At 33.5% G+C, this 26,073-nt stretch overlaps 2 protein-coding genes across 2 annotated transcripts; both read left to right on the forward strand.

The window, feature by feature from the left end:
* The first annotated feature begins 1,549 nt into the window (after window positions 1-1,549).
* LOC137390632 (sortilin-related receptor-like) lies at window positions 1,550-19,834 on the forward strand. Its single transcript, XM_068076958.1, has 10 exons — window positions 1,550-1,765; window positions 2,126-2,159; window positions 6,793-7,288; window positions 10,538-10,719; window positions 10,954-11,103; window positions 11,584-11,644; window positions 16,103-16,212; window positions 18,186-18,726; window positions 18,850-18,968; window positions 19,410-19,834. The coding sequence occupies exons 1-10, from the start codon at window positions 1,550-1,552 to the stop codon at window positions 19,832-19,834; spliced, it is 2,334 nt and encodes a 777-aa protein (XP_067933059.1).
* A 168-nt stretch (window positions 19,835-20,002) lies between these two features.
* LOC137390633 (low-density lipoprotein receptor-related protein 11-like) lies at window positions 20,003-25,592 on the forward strand. The gene is made up of 5 exons (XM_068076959.1): window positions 20,003-20,052; window positions 21,166-21,254; window positions 21,700-21,810; window positions 25,035-25,227; window positions 25,422-25,592. Exons 1-5 carry the CDS (start codon window positions 20,003-20,005, stop codon window positions 25,477-25,479), a joined length of 501 nt encoding a protein of 166 aa, XP_067933060.1. The 3' UTR covers window positions 25,480-25,592.
* Window positions 25,593-26,073: the final 481 nt, after the last annotated feature.

Below are 26,073 nucleotides of genomic sequence, written 5' to 3' on the forward strand. Positions count from 1 at the left end.
CCAATAAATCTAGCAATCTCGGGTGACTAAATTGGTAAGGCATTTGCCTGGTGAACAGAAGGTTCCAGGATCAAATCTTCAGCGATACTGATTTTTCATTCAAATAATTTAATAGCTATAAGCTGGACATACCAACGGACGCATACACATACATAAACTTTGAGATATATATATATATATATATATATATATATATATATATATATATATATATATATCTAGGTTATATATACATCTAATGATGATGCTCTTGATCCAAACTGGAACATTTAGACTTTGCCATATGAAATTAGTCTGTTTTAATATTGCTATAATTACTTTTTAGAATGTTTAATATACTTTATCATGGCCTTATATACAATGTATATTGAAATGAAACTGAACAGCTTTTACTACGTAATAACAATCTTTGATTGGATTTTCAACATATATGTTCCCTAAGCTTGAAACTGTCTTTAGAAGTACTGCTTATTTTTGGTTAGGATTAAAAATATGTAAAAAACGTTTTCAACAAACAGCAGTGACTTGTCATTATTTTTACTATTTTGTAATGACATGTTATACCTGAAACACATGGTGATGATTTGATAATAACAACACCTTATTTCAATTACTTGTATTTCAGAACATTAGCAGTAAACTTATACTACTGTGTATAGCTTAAATAAAAAAGTCAAACTCATTGAGTTATGTATTGAAATTACTAAAACTTTAGCTCATGCCTAAGTTGATGGAGTACAAATTCAAGAAAGCCGTCCGCTTTACTATCAAACAATTGTTTGACATAGAGTTTATGAGACATAGTCGCAGTATCTGGATTAGGATAATGATTATGGAACTCATACTAACATACGCTTCTTACAGTTTTTATATTCTAATAAAAATGCCTCTCACTAACCTGACCTGTTGCGATTACACATTTTTGTAGTCACTTAGGCTTACTTGTACTCTAAGCTTCATGGGATGTTTTTATAGCCACTCTTATTTGCATTCTGAATGTTTTTACTCAATTAATCCTGTGATCTATTCAACTCACTATTAAACTGCAACTCAACTGTTATTGTATGCTTGTTATCGGTTGAAGTGCAATTGAAACGAGCTTAGAGATAAATGCTTGGTGCACCTCATAACCTACTACAGTACTATTGAATTTTAAAGTGTTAACATTCAGTGTTGGGAACACTTTTGGCAATACAGTGGCTCATTTTGTAGCAAACAAGTTTGTTATTTTCGCGTATGGTGTAAAGCCTGGTTTCCATATGACAGCGCAATGATCGTGCGCGGCGCAGTGATCGTGTGCAACGCATTGCTTGGGCTGCAATGCAGTGTTTTCATACCATGCATAGGCGCCATGCTCGCATCGAACAAGGTGGGTATGTTCCGCTTACTCTTTTGTATGGGAGATCGATTTCGTCACGATATAAACTAAAGCATCCCTCCGTTTGCATTGTGAGATAGGTTGAAATGATCGGGCAGTGTATTGTGGGGCAATAATCTATTCGGTTGGATCCTTGCGATCATCGCACATTTGACGTGCGTTCGTCGTGCAATGAGGTTTCCACATCACAGTCGGTCTAAGTACGACGTCGTGCGCCTTATTGAGCCCCTTGCGCTGTCATATGAAAACCAGGCTTTACATGGAAGCCTGTTAGTTTTAGACAAACAGATAAACAAAGGTGTCTTTGAACAATTAACTCTGGATGCTATTATTTTAGATAAAGGGAAACGAGTTGCCTTCTGGCTTCAATTTACTCTTCTACTAATGGTAAGTGTATAAGAGTTACTGAATTGTTAACAACTTGAATCTGATCTGCTATAGAATATGTTATTATGTCAGGTGATCAGCAAATTAATACACATATAATTATTGATTACTGAACTTTTTTGCACCAAATGAATCATTTTGATTGGTTTAAATACGAATTTCAGGGATCAATACTATGACATGTTTTTTATTTCAATTCAATTGCTTTATAAACATAGAATTATGTTAGTTAAACTGCAACATGATTGTATGACAGTTTGACTGCCACAGGGATTTGTGTAAGTCTATGATCTTCACAGTGTTTATTGATGAAAAAGTTAGGAAAAAATTCATAACTTCTAACTTTCTGTTGTTTTATAGATGTTGAGCAAAGCTGCTGCTGCTGATGTACCAGGTGAGTATAAAATTAGCTGAGCAGACCAATTAGAAAATATCTGCAGGTGCTGATGAATACAGGATGGTCAGACAAAATTATTCTGACCCATTAGATTGCTAGTTTGTTATTCTTTTCACTGCAACTCTTCTGACAAATAGACTGTTTAAGTATCTTACTACTAGCATTATTATTATTAAATTATATATTTTATCACAGTGTTAGCCCTTGCATAATTAATAATTCCAAGCTAAGATTGAACACTAGAGTATTCCGTACACCTAACTCATCTTTCTTGACAAGTCTCTCTACGCAATCTTACAGTTTTTACTTGTGGCATTTTTAATTATCTAAAAAAGAAGATAATTTTTCTCTCAATCAAATAAGACCGATGTCTGTCAGCGATAGCTCTAAATGCTCCTATAGCTATAGGCATAATCTTCCCTCTCACGTTTTACAGTTTTTCTATCTCAAATCAGAGTTTTTAAATTCTCCCTTTTCTCTTCTTGTCTCACCGTTCTCACATCTCCTGTTATTACTTTGCGTGTAACTTCACTGATAGTCTATCTGTGTCTACATGTGTCAAGCAGCCCATCAGCACCGCTTTCATGCTATTAATAACTGTTTGCATGTAATGAATATATACATGTTTTCATATGCGGCAGTTTAACACTTCTCAAATACTCCAGGACATGGCTGTATTTTGATGTGTGATCTTGTTGCCTAATGCTTCTGTTTGACGTTGGCATGATGAGTGTAGGTTGATCTATTAATCTGATGACAACCAGACATGTTGGTGTCATTTTTTGCCAAGGAGGCACGAAAATGGGGTATAACAAGTCTTAAGTTTAACTAATAGAATAGAGCATTTCATACCTTATTTAACATACCTACTGGATTGCTGTCAAGCAGTGATTATTTGCTATTAAAAGTGAGTAGAAATACACAAATAAGATTTTCTTTGCGTCATGTGTAATTAGCCAAATCAGCTAATCAGCTACGTAGACATAAATCTAGGCTTTTTAATACAGAACGTATTAGCTTGCACTGATAACACATAGGTCCTTAGTTTGTTTCCGCAGTCGTCCAGTCGAAAACTGCCGTCAACATTAGTAGTAGCAGCGGAAATTTAATATATCGATTTAAATTGATTACGGCTGCTAGCTATTATGGATTACATAGTTTATCATAACTAAGTTCTACATTGTAATAAGCCAACAAGCCTTACTAACGAAAAAAGGCGATAATATAAAGTTTTCAAGCTATGTGGAGCACCATCAACAAACAGTCAGAGGTCCGTAGCAAACCAATTAAAGTCATCGTAGCAACTCGCAGTGTTTGTCTTATGCAAATATTACACTGAATGCTGGAAGAGGATTGCCAGTAAATAGAAATAACAGAGAGTTTCTCAAGTTGCAAGGAGCTCAAACCCCTGAAGAAACTAAGGTGAGATGATAGCAAACTCATTTACTTCATACTTTGATAAATAATCAAACGATTCATCAATCAAGGATTAGATGTACTGCTTCATTGAAAATTTTCACCTACATGTAATTATGCATTTTTTCAAAACAAAGCAGCTTCTTGCTTGAGTATTGTTTGTTGGTGTTTACTGTAGTCAGCTGGATCAATGAGTGATAGGTGTTGATTATAATGAATCATTGTCAAGCTTCTCAGTCCATATTTTACATATTGATTATAAACTATACAATAAACGACTTTCTGTCATAGGTATTGTTGCTGTGTCTTTGGACACTCAGTGTTTCATACACTCAATGGCTTACTTCAATTTGTTCAATTTTTTATGCTAAGACGGCGGAACCAGATAACACTATTTGCTACTTATATTATTGGGCTTCATAAATAGAGTAACTATATTGTATATTGTATATTGTATATTTTGTTTGATTAAATTAGTAATATTGGACTATTTGTTATATAGCAGGTCTCTGCTGATCTTCTTTAAGACTTAGCTTGCCTATTTACAAAACTGGAGACTGTATTGCTCTTTGAAATGCCGAACAAATTCCAACACAAAGTGTAGTACCTTCATGCAACTGTATGAATATTATTTAACTGGTGGTTTAATTAGTTTTAAATTATCATATTGTGTCATGCAGAACTTATACTGTATTATTGTGTTATTATATTCTGGTGTATGTATTATAATAATTGTATTATGTTGCATTGTATTGAACTGCGTTGCATTGAATTGCATTATAGGGTTCATGTGGTGTATTATTTTGTGTTATATTACATATTAATACATATTTCATTGTATTTTAATCCATTGAGTTATGTTATGTTGTATAGTTATTATAGTGCTTACATATTTATTATTACCTTACAGAAGTATGCGATGTATGAGATACCTAAATATTGTTGTGGCAAGAGCTAAAGGGTGTACATCTATTCCTTTTATGTAGGGCTATACGCATTGCCTACACATGCAAATCACCCTTGTACCTTTTCCTATTTTAGAGTTGTAAATTTATGGCTGCATGCTTTGATAGATCAGATCGGTTTTTTTTATATGTTATGTGCTAGCCAAAAACATTGTAGAAAGATTATTCAAAATTGACCTTGGCGATAACTGTATAAAGTGCTTGCTAAACAAACCTTCGCAATAAAATTGCTTTTGTAAATTGCTCACAGTAGCCAATGATTATACTGCAGTATCTGCTCAAGTTTCTTGAGATTTTCACAACAATCATTTTACCTCTTTGTAACATTATGGGTGATGGATCAAAATGGCACCATAAAAGTGAGCTCTTATATTTCTATATGATAATTTTGTATTTTGAACTCATTGTCTGTAATTGATGTGATTCTTTACTTTGTAGTCAGCCGCCAGGGACTCAATATGACACACATTTCTCACCATCAATTTAGCCACTGGTCTGCCAGGAACCCTCTCCATACTCTTTCCAATGGGACTTGTACAACTACTGACTGACAGGCTATACTGTATACTTCATTGGGTACACTGCTTTGCAGACTAATTTAAGAAATTGATTTTTCATCTTTTAAATGAAATTATTATATTGCTGGGGGACAAATGGCAAGCATAAAGCATTTATTAGTACTTTTCGTTTGTACCTGTAATTTCTTTTTTATTTAACTGGCCTTTATATATGAAATTTCTTGCTTCAATTTAGATTTATCGCACTGATAGCACATTGGAACGTTATTGGTGCATTATGTTTGATGATAACTAACTTTTTGGATGATTAATGAATATCACAGGACTTTGTATGTGTATCTTAATACATTGTATGCTTATTATATGATAATGCATGTTTACCAAGGTACACATTCTGTTTAACATGATACATCGAAAACGTTCAATTGATTCTAGAAAGGATATTGCAAAGTATTTAAAAAAACTATTACATATAATCTTAAAGCTCATCATCACTGTGTATATGATTACCATCCTCCATCTCATCGGTTGTTTCGTTGCTGCAGCCTACACAGCCACATAGACTTGTGCAAACTCTTTTTGCATGAGCAACTGGTTCATTGGACAACCTGCCTGGGAATAGCTCTGTGTCCATCAGGAAACTATTGCACAGAACCGTCACCGCCTTTACTCCAGCCATGGTTTGTGGGATCTGATGACATGATTAATGGTTGAATTGCTCGCTGCCGTTTTGCTGCTTAGTAATTGACCAACTTTTGATTATAGTGAATTACGCAATCCATGATAGCTAGCTTTGGAAGTCAGTATAAATAGTGAATTTAAGCTTTTGACTATTACTACCAACGCTTCCGAGTCACTCAGCAAAACCGGAAACAGACTACAACCCTAACTGCTATCGGCATTAAGTAAGACCTCCACCAAAACATGACGTAAATGTAGGTCTACGGCTCTGATTAGCTGGTTCGACTGATTGCACAGGGCGTTAGAAAAATTTTCTTTTTGTATTACTACTCACCTTTTAATGGCCAATTACTCCTAGCTTATCAACTACAATAGCAGGACGTATGGATAGACCGGATTAATAATGACTAGGTTAGAAATATGCTAAAAGTATTGAGCTATCATACACCCCATCTTCTGCTTCCTGTAAACCCGAAAATGTTCTGTGGCCACCAGACTATAACTCATCATTTTTACAGTTAATTGTTATTTTTATGCTTGGTCTACCACAGCTATGATCAGACTTTTAGCATGACTTTTTGTGCTTCTCTTCTTTAGCAAGTGTCATAATTTCATTACAGCATTTAAAAACTTGCTCCAGATGTTATCGATTGACTATTTTGTTGACCCAATTGTTTGTTCTTGGTTCATTATCATTGTTATTATTCTTGTTACTATTATTATCATTACTACTACTCTGGCCGTCTTTTTTTATTTACTATTTCTTTAATTATTAAATTTGATATTACTGTGAGTCACATTCCTTTAGCACAACTGGTATGTTTCAGAGACCAAACACTCTAATAATCATAATGCCATCAAATCCTTCCGATTCCTTCCGATTAATTCTTTCTTACCAAAAATTTGTTTCGATGTCTAAGTAGTTCTAGGCAAAGCTTACGGGTATTGTCTCAAAAATGTTTGTATTCCTTAGATGTTTATCTATTCGATAGTGAAAAATCTCAAACATTGTTCAATATTTCTAAGAATCATTAGCTTTGTACCTTGTAGGTTGGAGTTGTGACACCAAAAAAAGTGAAACCTTTGAATGCTTCAATGGTATCAACTGTATACCTGAGGAATGGGTGTGTAATGGTCTAGACAATTGTCCTGATGGATCTGATGAAGAAAACTGTGACGGAGGCTTTACATGCACAAATAACAATCGTTGGATTCCTGACTCATACAAATGCAATGGATATGCCAACTGTGATGACTCGTCTGACGAAACAACATGCACCTGCCCAGAATTTACCTGCGACTCAGGATTGTGTATCACACATAATAAAAAGTGTGATAAAACGAATGACTGTAGAGACTGGAGTGATGAACCGAGTAGTTGTGAATGTCATACAATAGAGTTTACCTGTGAGTCAGGGTACAACAATTATACAGACAAATGTGTCTCAGCTGAACAGGTGTGTGATGGTGTTCGTGATTGCCTAGATGGTTCTGATGAAGCAGTTGATCGCTGCAATGTTACCTGCAATAGTACAACTGAAATAAGGTAGGATTTAATTTTAATTTATGAAAAACATTTAACAACACTCTTACATATTAAATTAAAGAACAGTCTGCATGATTCATCAAAATGAGGATATGAAAACATTTTCATTTTGCCTCAAGGTCAAATAAGGCATAATTAAGTTTACCATTGTGTCACATATTCCCCTAAGATATTGCTAGTTGCCAAAATATACCTCAATGCAGAGATAGCTAGTTTTCACAGCAGTTTCCTGTCACTAAAGCTGTCTGTAACGAGTAGTTAATAGTGAAATTGAGGCCACACCAGATGCATCGCTTTAGATGTCTGGTGCCTGTTGGATATCAGGCTACATGCATAACACCAATAGGCCTAAACTCGAGTTATTGAGTACATTCGCCTTTGTATATTTATAATTTGAAACACTCAACTTTTTTGAGTAGTGGTTCTACATTCTAGTTAAGCTGTATATATACTACTAAACACGCAAAGACTTTTTCAACTTACTTAGAAAGTTGCGTGAAATTCTGGAGTTGTCAGTTCTTGTTGGCTGCTTTTCACAACTCCTAATAAAGTCATAAAAGTAAGTATTTTGCACCAACACTATAATTGAGGATATATGGCTATCTTTGAAATGTGTCTAGTTAACTAATTAGCTTTTGTTAGTATGAAAAAATTAGCCTCACTTCTAGTCTCAAGCCATGTACTATTTTTGTGATTAGTGCTTATTCTAAGCCAATGTACTGACTTGCTCAAACCGTTGAAATAACAAGCCTCTGTTTGCTTGCCAGACTACTTTCATCAGCTCGTCAAGTGAAAATAAATGTAAGCTAAGTTTTAGCAGATTGGCACTCGAAACATGCTAGATGCAACCTGCTGATGTTTGTGATTGAGCGAGTCTTTACTGCTTTATTTGCTAGCTGGTCTCGCTAGCTCTATACATTTTACACAGACTATATGTAAACAAACAACAAACCCTCTTTGTGTTAAAACATGCTGGTAAACTGCCAGATATGACATAACGCCAAATGAGTGTGCTCATAAAATGTTTGTTCTATTTATAATTTACTATAAAAAAGTGATTCAAATGTTTGCACAAACAAACAAAGCATGTGCAAGGTTGCATAACAACTACAGCACAAAAAATAAAAGCCTATTCATGTAAAACAGAACACTAACTGCAATGTGTTGTCAAGAAATTCTTTTACAGTATTTTGATAGTTTTATCATTCTTGCTACATTCAGTCTAGTTTTCCAAGAATATGTCAAGCTACCTATTTAGAACACTGGAGAGTTCAATGTTCTTTTTATATTTCATTTTGGCAACCTTTCTGGTTTACTGTTGTTTTTGATTATTTGTAACCTAACATCAATTTTTTGGCAAGAGTAATTTTTTATCAATTTGAAAAAATGTGCTTACAGTTTTTGTCCATTGAGAACATTTTCAATACTTACAAAAGATAATGCTTTAGTAGTTGACAAAACGCAGCAAAGTTTATAATGGCTATGAGTGGAAAGCCCACATACTATAATCTGCTTAGTTTGTAATTAAGTTATCACTCTGTTGAACCCTCCGTTAGATGAAAATGATACATTAATATTGTTTAACAGCAAACAAGCAAAAAACGATTAAAAACTTTTTTCCTGCTTTTCAACTCTATTTAAGTTACCGTATTCAATTGGAACAAATGAGCAGAAAATTTTATTCAAGTTTGCTTAAACAGTAATTACCGGTAGCATTTGCGAAGGTGGTTATACATACATGTATGTAGACCGTTTTATCTTAATTGGGAGTAATTTTATCGCGAAACAAGCTGTTCGCAAAGTCGTAACTTGATCAATAATAAAAGTGAAGGCTCGCCCGAAGGCCTGGCTACGCACGCCAACGAAATGCTATCTGTTCACGTAGACAACGCACTACCAACGGCAGAGCAAATGCACCAGCAGAAAATTGTTCTCCGTCGTTTCGTCAACGAACGGATTGGTTTATGCTGGTCAATACTGTGATTGGCTGAATGGGTTTATGCTTACAATCGCGATTCAATTTTGTTTCTCAGTTACCTACATAAGTTGTGCCTAAGATATTGACGACTTTGCATTGTTTTAACGTGGATCTATACATGGAGAAGACGCTTTTGTAACAACTACAGGGTTTTGCAATTAAAAAGTGGAACTTTTTATATTATCCGATATATTATTTAGTAATTAAATATAAAAAATTAATTTGTAGTTTAATCCATGTTATGAAATTACAGTATTTCTGCATTTAGCATTTTGATAGCAGACTTCTATAGAGTTTTTTTAAAGAGCGAAATGTATATGTACTTTAATATAGCTGAACAAACTTTATTGTTATGTGTAATTATTGAATACGCATATTAGCTAATAAATATCCTGACAGTACATAGGTAAGTATGTTAGAAAGTTTAGCACAAACGACATGGGCTTCTGTAGTAAAACAAAGAAACATGTTTTATTCTAAACATTTGTCCTGTACTGCACCTTTCGCGTAATCCACACTGTCTCTCAGGGAGTCTCAGATCATTTGTTGCGAGATTGCGCGAAGCAGGCGTCTTTTTGAAGCCCTTTTGTAACTCCTAGATATTTTCTTGAATATCTTCATATCTATCATATATTTATTCTTACTAAACATTTTTATACCAAAATAGCATGTTAGCTTGCTCTATTGGTGCTAGGCAGCTCGGCCACCTCAGCCACTGCTGTGCATGTTTTTGTATACACCGAACAGGACATTTTTTTGGTAGTTTTTTGTTTAACATTTCTGCACCTTTCCTACTTTGGTTTCAAAATAAGTGTTTTAGTTTTGCTGTAACTAGCTTTACCAAGAGCAACATAGTTTGGCTTTTTTCTCCTTCAAAGTCCATGTTTTTTAAAATTCAGACTTTTTTGATTGGAGTCGCTCAGAGGTATCTGACAACTTACCTATTTATTTGTGTGACCAAATGGCAGGAGGTGATGATGGTAATTCAAACTCTGACAGTATTGGTAGTGGTAGACAAAGAAAGCTGAGATCAGGTGCACCTCCATAGACTGTCATGTCACCATAGTCTAATAAACCTAGTAATCAAGTGAAATATTTCTGTGGAAAATGCAAAGGTAATTTAAAGGATCGCGGGGATAGCTCAATATCATGTGACTTGAGTTCTTGTTAGTTTCATCTGAAGTGTGCTGAGCTAAGTATAAGGAAGAAGCACAGTTTTAGTTTTATCTAGAGTCAATGGGTGGTATATGGTTCTGCAAGACCTGTAATAGGGTCCATAGCTCTAGGGGCTATCGGCAACTGAATCACAGTGAAAAAAGTGTCAACAATATAGAAGCCATGATATCGATCAGTCTGGAACACAAGTTTGAGGTCATAGAGAAATCACATGCAAACGCTGTTAAAACCATTGAGATGAATTCCTCAGCATTAGTAGATGCTGGTTTACTAGGAGGTCAGTAAAACAGACCAAACATGAGCAAAGACAGATTAGAGAAAAAAACATCCTTGGTATTTCCGAAGGTAAATCAAAACTTTATTCGATTGAAAAACTGCAGAACATAATAAATGAACGTCACATTGACATCTCTGTAAGCCAGAATGACAGACACAGGTTATGTAGGGCAGAAAACGTGAAGGCTGATGCTGACAAGCGAGCAATGTCTGAGGCCTTTGAAATTATTCACAGAATCCCGTCAGCAAAAGTGGGAGATTTTGAAACGCATAAACAGCCAAAAGGTTCTGGAAGTTTTTGCAAAGCCTGACCTGACTAAAGATTGGCAGGCAGATTTTCAATTACGAATTGTGTTGAAAAAGATGAGGACAGACAATCCAGACCGTAAATACAAAAATTTCAGGGGAAGGTTGTGGAGATACAACTAGATTTTCTAAGGATTTTGTACTTCAACAGCAACTTTATATTAAGGAAATTGAATTTGATAAAAGCAGGTGTAGGTGATTATAGGCCAGATATTATCTGCAGTGTTGAAACAAAAATTGATTAAAGGTTTGATGATAATGAACTCCTAGGTGCATCTTGTACAATATACAGAAATTGTGGTGGCGGTGTCCTTGCAGCTTTTTACAGCTCCTCGCCAACTAAAATTATTAATGATTAATGAAAAAACATTAAAAACCCAGGGAAATCACTTATATCATCAGTTGCTGTCTCTTCACAAATGATTTTTGACCTCATCACTTAGTACAGGCCCCTAAGTTGAGAATCCCCTAGAAAAATGTTTGCACTTCAAGATAGGGACTTTAAATTTTTCATGGTAGCAGTTGGTGATTCTAATCTTCCTGATATCGGTTGGTCTAGTCACTCTAGTGGGACAGGAAGATTTGGGAATATCTTCAAGAGGCAATATATTCGCCAACAGGTTTGGGATATTTTGGATACTCAATTGGTCCATGGCCTATGGTCTACTAACATGGCCATAGACTCATTATGGAGGCAATACACTAGTTTTCGTTTTCTTGGGATCAGAGCTTATGAAAAAATTCCACTTCAAATACTGCTACCAGGGTTTTCAGACCATGATATGATCTTAATTGAAACTGACATTGAAAATTTTTTAATTGAAATTGAAAAAATATTCCATCTGCTAGCGAAGTGAAGTTCAATTTCAAATAGGCAAATTATGAGAAAATTGGCATCTTATTCTTAGGCATATTTGTACAACTGAGTACTAATAACTACTCCGCAGATAAAATGTGAGACTTGTTCAAAGGCACCGCATTATTTACTATGTTAAAACATGTTCCTACACTGTTAGCAACGCCAAAATAAAAATTTTGAAAAGCACGGTCTCTTTTACAGCTAATCAAAAAAAGATAATAGATAATACTCCTACAGAGAGTAATGCCAATGCATTTGCAACTTATTTTTCATCAGTGTATAATATAGACATGAATCCAATACTTAGTCTTTTTTTACCTTTGCCTTCCTCAGAAAAAATGGGAAAGATAATTATAACAGAGGTAGGAAATGCCAACCTAATTAACTCATTGGACATCTGGAAGGCCCATGGCCCTAATAATATATCGCCATACTGTCTAAAAGCATTTGGCAGGGAAATAAAAGATTTCATACCATGTCTTCACACTTATAATGCAAGCCTGTTTAGACCATGTATACGTTCCAGAAGACTGGTTAACAGCTAATGTTGTTTCCATATTTAAGAGCAGTAGAAGAAATATTTCCAATAACTACAGACCTATGAGTCTCACTTCTGTTATATTTAAAATGATTGATCATGTTATTGTTAGTTCCATCTGGCAACAATTAGACCATTTCAATCCGATAAATAGTAGCCAACATGGTTTCCACCGGCGGTATAGCACCACAATTCAACTTCTCAATGTTAATCACAATGCAACGCGGGCTCTAGCCAAGCAAAAAGTTTACCATCCTATTTTGTCGACTTTGCCAATGTCTTCAATGAAGTGTCCCATCATCTACTTATCCACTTGTCAATAAAATCAAATCTGATCAATTGTACGTTCATGTAGTACAGTGGGTGGAAATGTGATTGAGGAACCAAACTTCATTTATTACTGTTAACGGCATGAGGCCAAAGTAGTTTTCTGTTCCCTTTGGAGTCTCGCAGGGATCGATTTTAGGTTCCTGCTGTTTTTTTTATTTTTCTGAACGACATGAAACCGGCTGTATAAATTGCCAACTATATGCAGATTACATTCTATTAAGCATGGGTAACACAGATTGCAGGGCTGCTGGTCTTCACGATAACATAATGGCACTGTATGACTGGTCTGTCCAATGGGGCATGACTTTTAACTTTACCAAATGTGTTCATACGGAGATTGGTAAAGACACTCCCAGTTTTACCTCAGGGCTGACTAGCACTCCTTGTCCACAAGCCAACAGTGTAAGATACTTGAGCTTTTTTATAAAAAGTAATTTCAAATTACATGGACACATATGAAAAGCTTCCAGGAAAGAAAACAATACTCTGGGTTTGATAAAAAGTATTTTTAACACTTGCCGCCAGACTAAACGGTCTGCTCTTAAAACAGTTTTGAAGCCAATTTCTGCATACATCTGTCAGGTGGGGTTGCCATATAATAGATATGCATGCTAGAAACTATCCAGAGGCATGCCTTTAGATAGGTTTTTAGACTAGGGTTTAAATGTAAAAGTGAAATAATTAGCAAGTAATAGCTAAATTAAGTCTGTATTGCTACGATTACAATAAAAGATGATTCGGTAATGATACAATCAGTACGAACTGAGAAAACAAAATAAAAATCCTTAATATGTTGAATTAATAATAACAATTCTTACATAGAAGTATGTGTATAAAAACAGGTTACCGTTTCACAAAAAAATATTCATGAAAACTTTGCATATGACGATACTGGTACCTCTTGATACTGGTACAAATGTAAAAATGAGATATCGGGCTGTCATTGTCTGAGAGAGAATGTAGAGGCTCTTCCTACGGAGATAATACAACTGTTTGCATGAGGGGAATTGGCTTAGACCGTGATATAGCAATTGAACCTTACAAAAAAATAAAAGTTCAAGAAAACACGAAGAAGCATAGTGTTTCATAAAGTATATAGAATTTGTGTGTATGTGAATTATTTGAAGCATGTGTATACACTATACGGTATATGATAATGTCATTTATCAATATTTCTTTGTATAGCTCAGTGGTAGAGCGCGTGGATTTATAATTTGCAGTTGCAATCTTTGTGAGGTCAAATCCATCCAAATGCAAAACTTTAATTCCACGATTTCAATAGCTGGACGCATGCACACACACACATACACAAAATTTAGGAAATGTATAGATTAAAGTTTTATTAGATAGACATCATATTGAAATGCAGATAATTTCTTGTCTCATTTTAGTAAGAAAAAAAGAGGCCAAAAAGGAAACGAATTTTTTTATTCAATTTATCTATTTTTATTTTAGTAAATATCCATGTAATTTTCATAGGTAAAGGAATCTGGTCAAAACTCTCACATTCTAACAAGATGTATATTGTTCTCTATCTATATATTCTATTCTCAATGTTTGTCTGTCGTTCGTCTGTCTATAGTTATAGCGATACAGCATTAGCAAGAAAGAGTCACCTTGGTATTGGATCTCAACTTGTGACATTCAAATCGCAAGTCTACTAACAAGCGTTCGAAACCACAAGGCTATGCCATTCTTATCACACCCATGGCTCTTCCATATCCTGTATATTCTTTCTCGCAATTGCACATAATAAATTGTTAATTAATGCAGGGGCCCTCAAATTACAATGCACCTTTTATAAGATTTTTTTGCCTTACTATATGGAACACAATATTTGTTGTCCTTATCTAAGGACGAAATTTTTTGATTCTTTTCTAGCCATACAATAGCAACAAAAAAAATTTGAAATTAAAATTTGGAGGTCACAGATTACAACGAAATTACGAAATGGATGATACGCTATTAGCTAATATCCCTCCCACCACGTCTGCAAGCAACTGATAGCGAGCATCGTACCTTAGTTCAGCGTTATTCGTCATAAGTTACAGTAAAAACAAAACCGATAAGTAATAAGTGATAAAATTTTAGCTTATGACAAAGATTAGTTTTGTAAAGTACAGACTAAAACTTAGCCTCAAGAGTGTTAAGTAAGCTAAAATCATTTGAGTTAAATTCAAAGTTTATGTTTTGTCTGTTTCGAAGATAAGAAATCCCCACATTACGTACTACTTGTAGTAAATTGTAATGTTACATTTTCTTGCAGATCATAACCACTAAATACACTAAAGTTACTGTAGGTAGCTATAGTTACTAAGGTTAACATATTAGTTTGTTACTAATTTCTAATATGTACAGTACATATATAAAATTTTGATATTTTGACCAGGGAGTGTGTGCATGGAATATTTTGCTCACTGTGACATTTTTACCTTACGATGCCAATATTAAAATGAAGTAAATTCATATAACTGCATACCAAATAGTTTTCATTGTAATCGTAGCAAAACAGACTTTATTTAGCCATTACTTGCTAATTATTTTCCATTTACTTTTAAAAACCTTTAAAGTCGTTTTATATTTACTCTTAATGTATTTCAACTGCACAAAATACTTTTTTCATGATATGAATTTTGAAGGTTACAGCTGTTTGAAAAAGTTTGAAAACCTTTACAGTTGTTTTATTTTTCTCTCTTAATGTGTTTGTTGAACTGCATACAACACTATTTTTATGATATGTAGTTTGAAAGTTAGAATGGTAACTGATGTTATATGTTAAATAAAAATAATAATTCTTTGCAAAGATTATTTATTACTTAGGCAACGCCACGCTTTCAACTAGTATACTATGTATTCAGTAGTATATGTTGCTATATTATATTACTCTATTTGTTATCTAGATAAACCAAACATAGTCTTCCTAACTCTGATAGTAATCAACGATTATTTAGGCACTCATGATCTGGAACCTTCTATCACTAGCTTATTACTTACCCAATGAGGATTGTTATTATAAGGAGACTCATCGAGTACGGCCTATATATCATCCTTAAGAAATATCTATAAGGAGCCTTCTCCTTAATATATTTCTTTTATTATATAATATTCTTTTATTATATATATTTCTTTTATTTCTTTCTTATTCCATTGCATGATGTTGTGGATGTATACAGATGTGACAGTGGTTAATAACTGGTCATTTAGAAGCTTTGCATTTACCTCTAATGCTCAGGAAGCTTGTGTCGCACAGTTACTGCACACTAATTGAGTTACCTTGGGAGCCTGTTATAAATCCCACAACAGCACTGTTATTGATTTATTTGAGTAAAGGGTTTGTAATATATATTGTAGATGCGCTAGTGGAGTGAGAAACTTCGACTTCCTTCGATGTATAGATACTACATATGTGTGTGATGATTATTCCGACTGCGTTGACCAGAGTGATGACTCAGTCTGCCCTGGTGAGCATAAAGATCAATAGTGTCATGTACTTGTCAAGTACGGACATACAACAAAAGCACCATTTTTTAATATGTGTGAAACTATAGTTCTGAATAAATCATAGCAGATTGTTATTGTAAAATAAAGCTATTTGCAGTTCTTACTGGTGATCTGTGTGATAATCATTTTAAAAATTTGTCATTCAAATTTTTTGTGGACCGGCCAATTTATCTATTAATTTTTATTTTGTCTATTAATTCATTTACTGCTGTTTTTGATAGAAAAGAAAAGATTCTAACTTTATATAAAGACTAGCTTTTCTACCCGGCGTTGCCTAGGTAATAAAAAAGTCTTTGGACAAAAAATTGATTTGTATTTAACATATAACAACATTTGCAGTTCTAACTTTCAAGCTACCTATCAGGAAGTTTTTTGTGTAGTTGATATAAATTAAGAGAAAAATAGAAACGACTGTAAAGGTTTTCAAACAACTATTAACTTAAAATTTCATAGCTTGAAAGAAGTGTCTCGCTGAAATAAATTAGAAGAAAAAATAAAAATGTAAAGGTGTGTAAAAGTAAATGTGAAGTCTTTAGCAAGTAATGGCGAAATATAGTCTATTTTGCTACAATTACAATCAAAAGTTATTCGGTATAGGATTACATGATTTCTGTTTGTTCGTTTTGGCATGCAAAAATATGCATGTAGGCTAATATTGTAGGCTATAGATGTACATAGAGTGGTATGATAACTCCTAGTCATTATCTAATGCAATCACCTCCTGGTAAAAATAAAGGTTTATCTTATTACAGAGACTAGACTGTATTGAACTCTCTCATAAGTTCATATTTGATATAGGTATAAAGGTTTATCTTATTACGGAGACTAGACTGTATTGAGCTCTTTTATAAGGTCATATTTAATATAGGCATAAAGGTTTATCTTATTGCGGAGACTACACTGTATTAAAATCTCTCATAAGTTCATATTTGATATAGGTATAAAGGTTTATCTTATTACTGAGACTAGATTGTGTTGAACTCTCTCATGGGGTCATATTTGATATAGGCATAAAGTTTTATCTTATTATGGAGACTAAACTGTATTGAACTCTCTCATAAGGTCATATTTGATATAAGTATAAAGGTTTGTCTTATTACGGAGACTAGACTGTATTGAACTCTCTCATAAGGTCATATTTGATATATGGATAAAAGGTTTATCTTATTACGGAGACTAAACTGTATTGAACTTTCTCATGAGGTCATATTTGACATAAGTATAAAAGTTTATCTTATTACGAAGACTAGACAGTATTAAACTCTCTCATGAGGTCATATTTGATATAAGTACAAAGGTTTGTCTTATTACGGAGACTAGACCGTATTGAACTCTCTCATAAGGTCATATTTGATATAGGCATAAAGGTTTGTCGTAGTGCAAAATTTATTAGCTATAAATTCAAAGAAAAATAAAAATTGTTTTATTTGTATTTGTGCCAATGATAATGTATTTAGCTTACCTCATGTTCAACAGAAATTCTGTGTAATATTCTATATTAACTGACAGGAAAACTGGATGCTTTTTTACAAACTCAAAAACTGATTTTTAGGTGCTTTTTTAAGGTAGGTGAACAAATGGTGCAAATTGACTACAAAACCACTAATTTAGATAATATGTACCATAATTATCAGCAGTTAATGACCTTCAATTTGCCTGCAAAGCATCAGTTGAATAGAAAGTACATGTACATGTGTATGGTATAGTGAACTTTTAAATGCCAATCATTGAAATAATACTTAACAATTCCGTAATATGCCACTTAATTTTTGTTTTTCTATATCTTATTTATTTTCATCAACAATAGTAATGAGTAATATTAGTAATACTAAATTTATTTAGTTTAGTTTACTGTAATCTATCTATGAACAGGTTCCGATAACCAAGTCACCTTAAAGTTATCTTATCCTTCAGCAATCACTTCTCCCCACAGGTTGCTCTGAGCGGTGCATCAGTAGTACACAAACATGGAATGGTCAACTTCTAAAATTCATCTGTATGGACTCCAAACTATGTGATGGTACAGTGGATTGCTTAGATGGCAGAGATGAAACAGTCACACGCTGCAATTGTTCAGGTGGTATAGAATGTTCTTTAACTGACCGCTGCTTACCTTCTGCTGCCGCATGTGACGGGGATAATCAATGTGGAGATTCCAAAGATTGGACAGACGAGTGTTTCTGTGATTATGGAGAATATCAAGTACAGTATTGTAATAACACCGGTAGATGTCTGGCACCCTGGCAGATCTGTGATGGAGTCGATGATTGTGGAGACAGGAGTGATGAAACGTCCTGTCCATCTGTTGTGATGAACTGTGAATATTTTTCTGATTTGAACTATCCGTGCGACACATTTAGTAGTAAAAGTGACAGATGTATCAACTCATCCTTAGTCTGTGATGGTTATGGTGACTGTATTGACGGGTCTGATGAAACCATCTGTAATAATCCTTGTTCTGATAGAGAAATAAGGTACCACAATGCATAAGTTGCCAAAGTAATTCTGAAACAATAAAGTGAAGTGTTTGTCAATTTGCTTGCAATGGCTCTCTCATACATGTGTTACTTCTCTCTCTTCGCTAGTTCATAATTTAGGTGTGCGACTGGAATCAGTACACTACCAGGTAAAACCACCTGTATTCCTGAAGGCATGTGGTGTGATGGGACCGCCCAGTGTCTAGATCATAGTGATGAGAACTATCTCCAGTGTCAAGGTTAGACTAACTGTTACTAGATGTCCTGTTTCAAGGTCATATTGTTTTTGAGATCATTGCTTGTTACATCTGCTACTATCAGTCTATAATAAGTATGTTTTTAGTTGAGATCTTCACAAACCATAATGCTAGCGTAAGTTACTGACAACATTTGCTACAGCCTGCTTAGGTTTCATTTTAACATGTATATGGAACTTTTTAGCTTTTTAGTTTTAAATAGAGATCAAGGTTTTTATGTAGTAAGCTTCTATTCATCCACTAAATCTTTTTCTTTAGTTGAATGAACTTATCGAGCCTTAAACCAATGTGTATATGACACTTTGAAATTAGAGGTTGAATAGAAAGACAGTCGAAAGAGAAACTACTCATAATCAATCAAGAAAACTTGTGAGAATTCATATTTTATACATTAGGCATTGAGTGTTGACTGATATGTTGAAGGGGTCTGCATTCAGGATGGTGGAGTCGAACCATGGCGATGCAAGTCAGCAGTTGATAATAACAAATACATCTGCATTGACTCGACTAACTCCTGCAATAACAACACTGATTGTGCTGAACAAGAAGATGAATTATGCTGTGCCGCAAATGAATTCGCATGTTTTGCCGACTTCGAGTGTATCGAAGCTGAAAGGATCTGTAATGGGTTGGTTGATTGTACTGATGGAAATGATGAAGATTGCGCCCCGTGTGGTTCATCTCGTTTTGAATGTAACAATAACCGATGTATTCATCTAATATCATACTGCAATGGTAGAAATGACTGTGGTGACAATAGTGATGAAGCTGTGGATTGCAAACCACTGAAAGAATGCACATCTGGTGACTACAGGTACAAACTATTTATTGTTTATTTTCTTGTTTGATTAAACTATAATGTCAATTATAAGGAATAATATACGGCTCTAAACCTGATAAATCTGTTAATAAATTTGTATATAGAATATGAATATAGTTGAGCAAATCTGGCTTGAGCACATGTTCATTTGTAGTTTACTAGAGAATCAAAATCAATTATTTTAGCTTCCCTACTGATGCGAGAGTACGATTCTGTAACAACAGAATCGTACTCTCGCATCATCTCGTAGAACACAATTTAACACAATCGACCTTTTAAATTCTCTAGGTCATTTTAGATAGTCTTTGGCTATCTAATGGAAATCTAACTACATGCGACTGTTCTCGATATTCCACAGAGCAATTTCAGTTCTATAAAAATGCTGTAATGTTTTATCGGGCAATTTCAGTTCTATAGAAATGGTCTCTCTTTTGCTTTCACAATACAATTCAGTAAAAAGATTTTCTTGTTGCCCAGAGAGCAGTTCAGCTCAATAGAATTGCTTTCTTGCTTTAATAATGCAAATCAACTCAATAAAGTTGCTTTTTTGTTTGCAGACTTCTCATCAATTCAGTCGAATTGCCTTTAAGACAATTTTGTTCACTTATTATTTGAGAAATTTACCTGCAGCATAGCAAAGAGCATTCTAAATTAAAACTGGTTTAAAGTTACTTTACTATTATTTACATTTGCTCCCCAATAGTTATGTTCCTTTAGTGAATACTAATACTGAGCCTTTGATTGAGGCCTACCTTTATCAGCAATCAGAGAAAGTGCTTCTAGCAGTGCTTTTGTTGACAGTGGTGTTTTAACACCAGTTGTTTTTGTCATAACAGCATTTGCACACATTTGTTAAGCACAAAAATTTGCGCCTAACAGGCAAATTCTGAAAAGCAGTAAAGGTTTTTTTCTATATGTTTTAAGCAAACAAATCCAGCTAAAAGTATGCGAGATAAATTTGGATGGCAGTTATGGTTAGAAAAGGGGTGATTATGTATGCTGATTAAAAATTTTCTCAAGCCTAAAATTGATGTTGCAGAATATTGTTGAGAATATTGCATAAAAAATGTTATTAGTTTTTATGATATTCTGAAAAACATCTATTTGAGCGCTTTGGTGCTTTATTTTTCAACCTTTTTCTTGGTATTTTATTAGGGGATACTCAAATTAAGGCGGTACATAAATAGAGATTTTATGGTAACTTTGCAAGTACAACAACCTAAACTAAAAACATTGAAAAACTAATTCGAATATAATTGTTTGAATACTTGGCAAGAATTCAATTGTAAATATACGCCTGAGATAGGACTTGCTTAAGGAGTCACTACTCCGTTTTAGTATAAAATGTGATATTTATAGGTGCTCATCTGGTGGATGTATTGACAATGAGCAGGAATGTGATGGCGTCAACAATTGTGGTGATGGATCAGATGAAGCCAACTGTGCCGGTAGTAGCTGTATTAATAGAAATATTAAATCCTTTATTAAGACCTATAAAAGCTTCAAGAATCATTCATTGCAAATGAATATTCTAAATACCATACTTTTGTCTAGTGAGTAATCTTTAAAAAAAAGTTTGTTTTTAGATGAGGACAATTATTCAACTTCTGACAAAGATTCGGGTAATAAAAGTTGTAACAAAACTTATTGTTGCAAACTTCTAAGTACGTGTGGTGGATAGAACTTAATTTTAGTAGTTACCTGTCTAGTGGCAAGCTATGATTGGAGTCTTACTAGGGCATTAAATCAAATGTAACATAACGCTAACTAAATTTGCACAAATTCTTGGTTTAGCCACTAAATTGGAGGATATTTTCTGACTTTCCATATTTGTGTTGATCAAAACCTAAAACTTTTTCTGCTCATAATATAAATTAACAACTATTGTTTTAGGAAACACCTCGACTACCAGCAAACCTAAACAGAATAACTGGAAATGGGGTGGACCACTCTTAGGCGTTGCCATAATAGGAGTGATTCTTGCTGCTGTATTTATAATATACCGTGAGTTTCTACTGAATCTTTTAGCTGTAAAATAGACAGACATTTGTACTCTATACAGTATGTATTAAACTTAGCTATGTGTATCAATCATAGTCTGTACCATTAGGTTATGGGGGCCATGGGTAGTATAAACAAAATCTTTGTATGTGCAACTTGTTCTAAATATAGTAAAGTTATAGTTGTTTAACTTGACATTTTATTTCTTAAAGCTCTTTTCTCAAACTGAAACAAAGAAAAAATGATTTTGAAAAAAACAAAATGAAATGTCAATTGAATGTTGCTAGAATTATATCTAACAGTTATTTATTGGTAATATCCATATACATAAGCTGATATACCATCTTTCACTTTAATGAATAACTATTTGAAACCAAAATGGCTACTAATTCAAGTTAAATTGTCGCATGGGAAGTTAGATGGAGCTTCTTATATGCATATTTGTACACTGTTCAGACCATAGAGTTATCTCCCCCTAAAGTGATAACTGTGCATTCAACAACACGAGCGTTTCCGGTGCCAACAAGGAGCGTTTAGGCCACGCCCCTTTTTTGTGCTAGTCAATCGTAGTGATCGACAGAACAATAGCGTTAGCCATGAGAATGATCATGAATTTCCAATTAAGACAGTAATTATTGCTCATATTAAAGAAATGATGATTATAGTTTATTGCTCTAATATATGCTTATTATTTAAAGCAATTCAATACCTACATGCATTGCAAAGGCACTGAATAGATGGTGTTAAGTAAGTGAGTTAATGCAATCAGTTACTCCAATGATATACAGCCCCCACACATGAGGGGCTGTATATCATTGGTTATTCATAGATAAGATAGATAGTCATACTGGGGTTGTATTACATTGGTGTGATGGGAAGCTAATCGACTGCCATCAACTGAAAGTATTGACATTGTATGGTGATAGAGTGATTCATTGACACCTCAGTTCACAAACAGCCCTTGCATGTAATATTAGATTTCAATACATATCAATCAAATACATAGACTAGCTTGAAGCAAAGATGTCCACTAGTTAGTGGACATCTTTGCTTAATGTAAGCAAGCAAAAAGTTTGAAAGTTAGAGTGGCAAATGTTGTTATATGTTAGATAAAAATAAATTATACTTAATTATACTAAATTATAATTATTTAAAAATAAAATAGACTTTTTATTACTTTATTTATTAAATAAAGCAAAAAAAAAGTAGTTGTGAATTACTTTATTTATTAAATAAAGTAATAAAAATTAGCTATGATTACAATAATTTTTTATTGTAATCATAGCTAAACAGATTATATTTAGCACTACTTGCTAATTATTTTACATTTAAACACATTTGCAGTTTCATTTTTCTTCTTAATTCATTTTAACAAAAAACTTCTTTCATGATATGAAGTTTAAAAGTTGTAGTTGTTTGAAAAAGCTTGAAAACATTTACAGTTGTTTTTATTTTCTCTCTTCTCTTCATTTATTTCAATTACACAAAACACTTTTCATAATATGTAGTTTGAAAGTTAAAGTGGTAAATTTTGTTATATGTTAAATAAAAATAAATTATACTTAATTCTACTAACTATAATTTTATAAAAATAAAATTGACTTTTTTATTACCTAATTTATTAAATAATTTTTCATTGTAATCATAGCTAAACAGATTATATTTACCCATTACTTGCTAATTATTTTACATTTAAACACATTTACAGTTTTATTTTTTTTCCTAATTTATTTCAACAAAACACTTCTTTCATGATCTGAAATTTAAAAGTTGTAGTTGTTTGAAAAAGCTTGCAAACCTTTAGAGTTGTTTTCTTTTTCCTCTTAATTCATTTAAACTGCTTAAAAATATTTTTTCATGATATGAAGTTTAAAAGTTAGAATAGTAAATGTTATATAAAAATAAATTTTCTGTCCAAATACTTTTTTATTACTCGGGCAACACTGGGTAGTACAGCTCATAGTTGATGGCAGTTGATTAGCTTCCCATCACACTAATGTAATACAACCCCAGTATGACTATCTATCTTATCTATGAGTAACTGCTTGCATTACCTTCACTTTCACTCACTATCTATTCAGTGCCTTGGCAAGTCATGTAGGTATCAGGGATTACGTGTATGTCACAATTTCTATTTTCATAATTCATTTCCATATTAATTCCATTTCCCTACTTCATTTCCATAGTATTTCCATTTCCATATTATTTCCATTTCCATAATTCATTTCCATATTATTTCCATTTCCATAAAAGTTCCGTAATTCATTTCCATATTAATTCCATTTCTATAATTCATTTCCATACTATTTCCATTTCCATATTATTTCCATTTCCATAATTCATTTCCATATTAATTCCATTTCCATAATTCATTTCCATATTATTTCCATAACATTACCCTCCTTCATTTCCATATTATTTCCATTTCCATAGCATTTCCATGATTCATTTCTATATTATTTCCATTTTCATACCATTTCCATACTTGTAAAATAAAATTTCCATATCTATTTCTCCTAAAATTATGGAAATATTTATGTTTATGGAAATGAAAAAGTAAACATTTCCATAATATGTTTAGCAATCCCTGGTAGGTATTGAATTGCTTTAAATAATAAGCACATATTAGAGTAATAAACTATAATCATCATTTCTTTAATATGAGCATTAATTACTATCTCAACTGGAAATTCATGATCCTTGTTTAACCCTTCTCATGGCTGATGTTATTGATCTAGTCAATCACTACGACTGACTAGCACAAAAAAGAGGCGTGGCCTAAACGCTCCTTGTTGGCACCGGAAACGCTCGTGTAGTTATCACTCTAGGGGGAGATAACTCTATGGTTCAGACTAGTATCAGAATCTTTCAACTGGATTCGTCACCCCTTTTTATTTATTAATTAGCTGATGTAATCCTGATTTCCTGTAACTACTGCTGACAATATTCTTATATCTTTTAATCATTATTCTTCATTTAATAACTTTCATTTTAGTTAATAATTTAAACCTTCTCTCATGCTTTAAGGTTTCGTTGGTTTTTATTGGCAAAACCAAATGAGTAGCAGTAGTACCAGAAACCAGAATCCTTCAATATGTCTGAATATGTCCTCCAATATGTAGAATGGTAGCAGTAGCCGTCTTTCAGACATATTGGAGAACATATTCAGACTCTTTGAATGTATAATATGAACATAGTTAATATATCGTTAAGTTTTAATTTTGTAGAGCGCGAATTCTACATCAACCAGCAAAGTTCTCCTCCTATTAATTCTAATGTACCACAACAAAACAATCAAAATATATCAACCTTCTCAAAGCAACCAAGAGAAGGTCAACATGACTCGTCTTCAACTTCTCAACAGGCTGGTTATTATGATAACAGTGCATGTGTTGGCAATCCAGAAGGAAGCAGTTATCAGTAAGTAATATAAACTTACTTGATGGCTTATTTACTGTAGTACTTGCTGGTTTAGTTATAATGTAACATGGTAGTACTGTTCCTTTTGAAATTATGTAACTAAGGGCTTACTTATTGTGGGACTACAGGCTATGTGGATTTTCTATCGCATATTTCATGTACATGATCAAGTTTTTTTCTTTTTTCTCTTATAGAACTAATAATAGTAGCACGATGACCCCTCATGTATATGCCTCCTTGTATCAGTCATGAGGAGCTGTTATCCAGCCAATTCATCCAGAAAAGCCTCAACAGGTGTTGAACAGTTCATGACTTGTTTAGATTATCCTATGTATGTTTTAATTTCTTTTTAATGCAGACCTCTGCTATGCTAAGTAGAGAAAAAGGTGATTAGTCCTAAAAAACATTCTATAAGTAGAGGGTGCTTCATGAGGTTATCTTGCCACAGTATTCTTTCCTGTTTATACTGGTTTACAGTTGAGACAAGAATATTGCCTGCTTGTGCATCTCTCAATCAATCATTGTATTACCTCATGTATGTATTGCTATAGCTTACATGTAGGTAGGTAAAGGTAACTAGGTAGCTATAGCTGTCATGCTAAAAAGAAAAATTGATTAACCAAAGAAATATTCTAAAAATCAATTTCTTGAGATTATCTTGTCAATGTTTCGCCTCCTGTTTATGTTGGTTGAAGATTGACACAAGCAAGAACCTTTTTAAGTTTTTCAATCAATATTGACAGGCTAGAGCAATTTAACAAAGAAGAGAACTGATACATACGTATGTGCTTAATTTATCAGTAAAAAATATGGCCTGAGATCTTTAGACATCTAAGAACAGGCGCA

Source organism: Watersipora subatra, chromosome 3 (genome assembly GCF_963576615.1).
Source record: "Watersipora subatra chromosome 3, tzWatSuba1.1, whole genome shotgun sequence".
Lineage (NCBI taxonomy): Eukaryota > Metazoa > Bryozoa > Gymnolaemata > Cheilostomatida > Watersiporidae > Watersipora > Watersipora subatra.

Excerpts from the sequence above, each read along its gene's own strand:
- LOC137390632 (XM_068076958.1), top strand. The coding sequence starts at position 1,550 with ATGAGGTTTCCACATCACAGTCGGTCTAAGTACGACGTCGTGCGCCTT. Across the intron at positions 1,766-2,125 it reads AATTTACTCTTCTACTAATG|ATGTTGAGCAAAGCTGCTGC; the intron begins GTAAGTGTATAA and ends GTTGTTTTATAG. Across the intron at positions 18,727-18,849 it reads TGTTCTGATAGAGAAATAAG|GTGTGCGACTGGAATCAGTA; the intron begins GTACCACAATGC and ends TTCATAATTTAG.
- LOC137390633 (XM_068076959.1), top strand. The coding sequence starts at position 20,003 with ATGCGAGAGTACGATTCTGTAACAACAGAATCGTACTCTCGCATCATC. Across the intron at positions 21,255-21,699 it reads AGATGAAGCCAACTGTGCCG|GAAACACCTCGACTACCAGC; the intron begins GTAGTAGCTGTA and ends CTATTGTTTTAG. Across the intron at positions 25,228-25,421 it reads CCAGAAGGAAGCAGTTATCA|AACTAATAATAGTAGCACGA; the intron begins GTAAGTAATATA and ends TTTCTCTTATAG.